The sequence below is a fragment of the Egretta garzetta genome, unplaced genomic scaffold (genome assembly GCF_000687185.1).
Source record: "Egretta garzetta isolate BGI_Z169 unplaced genomic scaffold, ASM68718v1 scaffold452, whole genome shotgun sequence".
NCBI lineage: Eukaryota > Metazoa > Chordata > Aves > Pelecaniformes > Ardeidae > Egretta > Egretta garzetta.
Window position 1 is genome coordinate 359632 of NW_009258796.1, and position 7600 is coordinate 367231.

At 45.3% G+C, this 7600-nt stretch overlaps 1 protein-coding gene across 2 annotated transcripts in view; it reads right to left on the bottom strand.

The window, feature by feature from the left end:
- The window catches only part of RNPS1 (RNA binding protein with serine rich domain 1), an 8857-nt gene extending 1410 nt beyond the window's left edge, over positions 1-7447 (bottom strand). Inside the window, exons 1-7 of one of the 2 annotated variants that reach the window (XM_035889344.1) lie at positions 7141-7447; positions 4636-4827; positions 4118-4273; positions 3634-3825; positions 2314-2416; positions 1680-1833; positions 1097-1238 (exon numbers count right to left, since the gene is read on the bottom strand). In XM_035889344.1, coding sequence (XP_035745237.1) covers positions 1097-1238; positions 1680-1833; positions 2314-2416; positions 3634-3825; positions 4118-4273; positions 4636-4706 — 818 coding nt within the window. In that variant the 5' untranslated portion in view covers positions 4707-4827; positions 7141-7447. Of the gene's footprint in view, positions 1-1096; positions 1239-1679; positions 1834-2313; positions 2417-3633; positions 3826-4117; positions 4274-4635; positions 4832-7140 lie in introns of those variants that run through there. The other variant, XM_009649620.2, reaches the window with a different exon arrangement.
- Positions 7448-7600: the final 153 nt, after the last annotated feature.

The following is a 7600-nucleotide window of genomic DNA, read 5'->3' on the forward strand; positions in this document are numbered from 1 at the left end:
CAGGAATACTCTGGCTACCCTCCCTCTGCTTCAGGAAGCTGAAAGAATGTGTAATATCCAAAGAACGAGCAAGAATCTTCTTGTCTTCCTCAAGCAAAACAAGCTCAAGTTCATTCTACATCAGGTTCTCCTTCACCCGAAGTCAGCTTTGCCTCCTGCAATACAGCGATACTCAGGGACAGGATTTGTGTAAGCCCGTTCAAACCACAGGGACACTTCTTAGAGGAAGTCCAACTCTAAATAAATAGTTAAGCTTCAAGATCTTCAGTACTACAATCAATCTGTACAGTCACCAGTATGACACCAAGGGTCCAGGCACAGAGTATTAAGAGCGCCTGAACAGGAAGATGAGAGTTAAGACTAGCAAAGAGAAACAACGAGGGAACGCCAAATCCAGCATTTGCCAGACCTCAGTGAAAGGCATGTTTAGAGGAGGACCAACAGGCAGTGGATCTTGTGCCACGTTAACCAGTTCTCAATTTTAAACCTGCAGGTCATAAGCTATTCAGCAATCAAGCGGCTCAAACAGGCGCCACTTCTACTAGCGACGAGAGTTTAAGCAGATTTCCAAGGCAGAGGAGCCCAGCTAGATGCTGAGGAAGACTCCGAAAGACTTATCTGAGCACGTTCAGGCAGCCCCGAGTCGCACAACGGGCACGTGCATGTTGGGTCACATCCTGGGGGCAGCGCACCCTGCTCCCCTGGTGCGGAAGGACTGCTTTTTGCTCATGTGCCTATTCACAGAAATATGGGAGGGAGGTGCAAGGCCTTCACAAAAGCAAGCGGCTGGAGCAGGCTGCCAAAAGCATTCTGCCAGCCCGAGTCCACTCCCACTTCACCTCGCAGTGTTTAAACAGAAGGGACTCTGGGGAACAGGCTGGAAAACATCTGACATTTCCAACAGACCGCGTTCAGGGTGTAGACCAGAGCAGGTCGCCCTGGTGCTAAGGAGTTAAGAAGTACAATCCAGGTTCAACCGATGCCCCAAAGTGCCCCAAAGGTGTTACCGTCATTTGGAAGGGGAAGTCAAGTCCAACAGGATGAAATTGTCCCCATTCCGAGTCTTTCAGTGATAACGTGTTGCTACAGCTCTCACCTTCTCCTCATGCGAGGGGGTGACCTGCGCCACATCGGTGGTGGCGGCAGCATCCTCCTGGGTGGGCTAAAGCGTCTGGGTGGTGGCCTAGGTCGTGGTGCCAGCACAGCTGTGGCGGTGATCTCCTGACCATCAATCTGGCCTAAAAGGGAAGCACAGGAACAGAAGCAAGCATTTTCCAACACTAACATCTACACATCACGCTCACAGCTTTGTCACAAGCACCTGAAGTGTTAATCAACCTACAGTCCTACTTCCACCCGCTGAGGGGTTATTTTGAAAAAGTCCACGCACATTCTTAATCTAATGTCCCACCAAACTGCAGTTCAGATGTTAACTGGGAAAGGTTTTCACAGAAACATGAAGAATTTTATTACTGTTTATTTTGAAAAAACTCAGTTTTAATAGTTCTGTGATGCTCTGGATCTGTCCTGAACCACACAAAAGCCAAAGCCATTTGGGCTGAAAACAGACGGTACTTCAGGTCAGCTCCCCATCACTGCTTAACTCACTTTCAGAACAAACTCATCTGGTCCAAAGACTTTTAAAAGCACACAGCCTCCTTGCAGCATTTGATACCTACCTCCATCCATGTGTTTCAGGGCTTTCTCAGCATCATCTGGGTTCTCAAACTCCACATAAGCATACCCTTTAGAGAGGTGTGGATTTAGCCTGTCAACTGGCATGTCAATCATTTTAATCTTTCCGTAAGTGGAAAAAATCTCCATGATGTGATCCTGCAGAGAAAGAGCGAGCCTGAAGGACACAGACCACACTTACTGACCATGGCTGGCTGGCGCAGAGTGGTAAACCCACCACACTGGATTAGCTTTAGATCAAAACCCACCACGCTGGATTAGCTTTAGATGAATGCCACCATACTTCATTGGCCAGACATTGAAAGGACGACCACTGCTGCCCCTACTGCTGTCTATACAGTTTCTCCTCAATTGTTCCAAACCTTAAGTTCTACCAGCATTACTGCTGCATGTCAACTCTGGCTACAAAAACACAGCTAGTGTCAAAATCCTCTTGGGGACCTGGAAAGGGAACCTACGCCCTCAGCTGAAAACTCTTAAGGTGCAATTGTTAATATTTTTTTTTAAAATGTCATTTTTCCAGCACCCTAAACCTTTTCCCTCTGAAGACCTTTAAACTACTCACATGTCCTCGCAGCAGATACGCAAGCTTGATACTACAAGGGAGCACACCATTACCTTGGTCACGTTTCTAGTGAGCCTTCCAACATGCACTTTTGTAGGTCTGGGTGACGGGCTCCGCCTCTTCCGCTCTTTTTCATCTCTCTTAGGTGGCTTGGACCTGGTTTTGTCAACAGAAAATGCTTACAGTTTTCAGGGAACGTGCACAACAAACCCAAGAAGCCGGTCACTATCACATGATACAAAAGGTACCATTTTTCTTAGGAGGGCATCTTTTTTTCTTAAGAAGTAATAGGTTAGGAAGTGCTGGGGTGGTGGTGGGGTGTTCCACTTAGAAACACTGCAGGACTTGCATTTGCCTTGACTGCTTTTCTGTTAGAACCTTCTGGAATTTGAAAGCTTTTTTTGTGAGTTTTCAACTTTACTGCAACTATGGTAACAAACACGAAATTTAGCAAACATTTCTCCAAAGTTTTTGGCTATCCTTAAAGAATTTCCCAGCTGTTAAAACAAAAAACATTATTTGCCTCAACAATTAAAGAGGCAAAATGAAGACAAACACCAAAGCCTACCACACCCAGGCAAATTAATGGATCCAATTACTTGTGTTTCTGCATCTTCTGTTCACTACAGAGGTCCAGAGACGTCACAGTTAAAAAACCCTACTTAAGTAGCTGCATATCACAATTTCTTTGCAGTTTGTTTTTGGTTTTTTTTTTTAATAATCTAGAATGTGATTTTAATCTGTAAAAAAATCAGTATGCAGAAAACATATTTATGCTTCTTCCTAATCTTTCCATCCATAAATTGAGGGATATACAAAAAAGAAAAAAAAACACACTGGCTTATAATACTTCAGTAGATTTTATCAGCCTTCAGCACCTTACCTACAGAATGCGCCAAAGGAAAAAGTGTATAGACATTAACATAGCTTGATTCCTACCCTTGCAGGAAAATGCTTCCTTTGCCCCTCCTCCCATTTCACTTCTAATACCTAAGATCATACATATACGCATGGATACACATACACACCATTTTCAGCCCTGACTTTTCTGTTAGCCTGGGCTGTAATTCATAGGAACCAAAGAGCATTTTACTCTCATCTAGTGCCCATATAGTCCCATACTATTGAGGAAACATTGATTAAAAGTGCCTCCACAAAATATTTAAAATTGTTCTTTAAAACGAGGTTTTTAGTCTCTCTTCCTACTGGGTATGTTTTGATTGTAAGCAAAAGGAGCACACCCATTCTAACAAAATTCAGATCTCTGAGTTATGGAGAAAGGAAATGGTCCTCAAAAAAAATCTATTCTGATCACAATCTTCTATTCTACATGGAAATTAACTGGTAATTCCTATAATGCAAACAAAACTCACTTGGAGCGGGAGCGTCTCCTGTTGTCATGTCTCCGTCGAGAGGGACTTGGAGATCCAGAGGAGCTGCTGGAACTGGAACTGCGGGAGGTGCTGGAGCTCCCAGAGCGGCTTGAGGCAGAAGAGGAGCTAGAGCCACTGCTAGAACCAGTGCTGGAACTGGACCCTGAACTGGAAGTTGAGCTGGAACGGGACCTGTTGGGGGTGGGGCAATAAAAATGGTTGGGGTACCCAGAAAAAGAATGGCTGGAAAACTGCTGCTATTTTCAGAGAGCGCAACTGTGAGTTAGAACAATGAAAACTGATGCTCCATAGCTCACTAGACAGCCAAAGGAAATTCATACCTAAAAAAATAAAACCCTTAAGTTAGACAAAACTGCACTGTGACTAACAAAACGCTAGCTTTCAACAAGTCCATGACACAGGGAAATCAAGCTGGTGGTTTCTTAAAACACTGTAATTTATCACCACCTGTAAAAGTAACTACCTGGTACTGCTGCTCCCACTGGAAGCACTGCGTCTTTTGCGTGTCTTGTCTCGACCACGATCCTTTTCACCCGATTCCTTAGTGGCTGCTTTATCCTTGGACCGGTCCTTTGATTTCTCTTCAGACCTATCCTTGCGCTTGGTTGGTGAGGGAGCCCTTCAAGAACAAATTGCAGAAGGCATTGTTTAACATAGAAAAGCACAAACAACAAAAAACCCCACACCCAAACAAAGAACAGAACAGCAACACAAAACATTGAACTTCAAATGTAACTCAAGATCACCATAACTGCAGAGTTAAAGCATTAGGAAAGTTTGGACTTTTTTAGAAAAAGGAAAATATTTTACATTACAGAGCAGCTTTGAGGAAGACAGCTATAAGCATACAGAAACCCTCACATACAGAAATTCACACAGAAAGAGGTACATTTCCAATTCCTCACCCTTACTGGGAGAGCCCTAGTACCCTATAACATCCCCAGTTTTGTTAAGCCTAGAAAATTCGGACAGAATGATTACCTAGTGTTGGATTTTTTATTATTTTCTTTGAGTCCTAGCAAACTCTTCTTTTTCAATCCTGATAACTCCATTTCCCCTTCGGAGGTGTCCAAAGCAGCACCGAACGGGCCTCACTTATCTCAAATCTCACTTCTAACTCCTTGATTCTGAGAACCGATCCCTAATCGAGTGCAATAAACTCCAAAGACCAGCCTAGTGACAAGATAAAAGGGTTTAGAAACAAGAAATTAACAGATAGGCATAAAACAACAAACCCGCTTTGCAACAGCGGCAGCACACTGGGCATCAACGACTCCTGCAGAGTACTTCAGTTACGCCGCGTTCACCGCCGTTAACGGCCAACCTGTGCCTGCTCACACTGGCACAGCGTGCCTCATGTAAAAGTCTGCTTCCATGTTTAAAGCTATCATTTTGACATTCACAGCAGTAAAAAGGACCTTAATTATCCAACCAAAAAAAACGGCAGACAGAGGACATGCATTTTCTCTGCAAGGCGTACATGCAGCTCATGCCTCTTGACAACAGCCCTGTCTCCAGAGGAGGAAGCACTGTTTTTTTCCAAAGCCAATTTGTGCCATATAGCCTGTATTTGTCAGGAAGAAAGGGTTGTTGAGAACAACCCCTCCGCCCCCCGAATTATGGCTGCTATCAACCTCAACAAGCTGCTTCCAAAGCACTCTCAGCCTTGGAAAGACCAGATTAAAGGGCCCAGTTTGCTGCACTGCTGCAACAGCAGATTCTACTTTAACTTCTTAGCAGAAAGTTTAAACTGGATTCTGACCTCATCTAGCCCCAGTCAGTTCCCTCTTCACTGTCTCCAAAAGGAGACTAATTTAACACCCCACTATTTAACACGGCATTAGTTGAATTCCAGATGTTTCCCATGAGAGGGCTGCATCCATCGCGTACTCTGCGATGTCTAAAGACATTGTTGCATTTTGACAACTCCACGTGGGTTAACACCTGCGTTACAAAGCTGCCTCCAGCCTATGTTTAATAACCACTAAAAGAGGAGGGCAGATTTGATTTGGTGTAACACCCATTATCTACCTACGAATGAAACATTCAGGGAATGGAAGAGTGGGCACAAGCATGTCTGAACTGCCAGGCTTATCTGAAGTGACACTGAACATTCACAGTACTGCAGTAGGTGAGAAACATCTCTTATCTCCACATGCATCACAGGCAAAGTTAGTTTACAAGGAAAAAACAACTCTCCAGCCCACTGCATCCAACAGTCTTGTTGCTTCTGTGCTTCTGGTGCCAGGTTCTAGGAAGCAATTACTTTATTATCTAAATTGCAATTAAATTTATGTCTGGGAGGAGATCACTTCTGAACAGCTGAACTCACTTTCCCTTTCAGCTGAAGTTTTCCCTAATACAACTCCAAAAGGCAACAGAAATGAACATCCGCAAACCCAGCTCTCTGCAGATCCAGAAGTCAAGAAACACCCTTGCCTTTTTGCATGGAGAACAGGAAACACACAACACAAATGTGACACTGGCAGGGCTTGCTGGGAAGGGAAACGTCTTCTCTAGCACCAGTGGCGGTAAGAAAGCAGCCCATGGACTGTTCCAGAGGTGCTGCAAAGGTGACTACGAAAAGCAAACCTGCGTATGTCATTCAGCTGTATGGCATTTCTAACCAGCTCTCTGCCTCTAGGGCAGAGTGTGAGGGGGCTGCAGGTCAAAAATTGAAAGCCACAGCCTAAGACCAGCTGACTCGCTTGGAAGAACAAAACAGACAAGTTTCTGGACTCACAAGACCAAAAAACTTGACATTTTCCTTTCCCACCTTTCTTCTCCTGAATATACCATAGTCAGGTTTGTGTTATCTTTTTCCTACACACCAAATTCTCTTGCATCTGCAGACTATCGCAGTGATGATGTTATCAGCCCAGCCATGCAGAATTACCTATTATCATCTGATAGCTGGCTCCATTTTTACCCCCACCAAAAGGGGGTAAGAGAGCGAGCCCAGAGGAAGACCAGCAGACGCTTTGCTGTCATCCAGCCTGCTGCTGGAGTAGCAGGTAATACTGCGGTTAAACGGCTACCACTCCTGCACTGCTCCTCAGGACAGGCACTTACCAGACAAATTAGCCATATGATGTTTTTATATTCAGCAAAATCCCATATGATGGTACATGCAGCATTTAGGCGGCTTCCAAACTAACCAGTGTTTTCTCCCCATCAAAATATATGTACCTTCCTCAAGAATGCCACTTGCCTAGCTTACTTCAGTGGAAACCTCAGCCTAAAAGAGACAGCCTGCAGGCACTTTCACCTGCATGTGTTCAGACATTCACTGGGAAGATGCAGAAAGAATAAAAATCACGGCCTTCACACAAGGGTGTATAACAGCGCATTTCTAAGAGATGTGGTTCTTTCCTACGATTAAAAAACCTCTTGACCCCTAACAAGTCAATGTTTTTGGCAGCACCCACCCCAAAACAGAGTCTACGAGCAATCTACACAGGCCAAACATTCATTTCACACACACACCTCTCTGCTTTATAGAGTTGATGCGCACTCTTAAGAGAGCTGCAATTCTGTAGCAAAGGAAGCAAACTCAGCTCTCCCCCGGACTTCCTGCACGACTACAGGCAAGTCCTTTAATGGCAGTTTGCTTCAGATCCTCATTTGCAAAATAGGGAAAAGATTTCCTCGTGTGAGGAGAGGGTTCAACGCTCGGCAGTTCTCTGCAAAGTTACGGCCGCTTGCCCAAGCTAACTACAGCGAGCAGGGCCGGAGGAGCGCAGGGGCAGCCAGCTCCGCGTCCCGGTTCGCACGCCATGGGGTACGTTACGGCGCCGGGCGGACCGAGGGCTTGTCGCTGCTGACCGCACCGTACGTGTTGCCATACTACGAGCGAAGCCAAGGCGCGGGCTGAGGAACAGGGAGAGAAAAGCACAGACCAAGCACAGAGTCGGTTCAGAGCAGAGCCCGCACCCCGGGGCCCGCG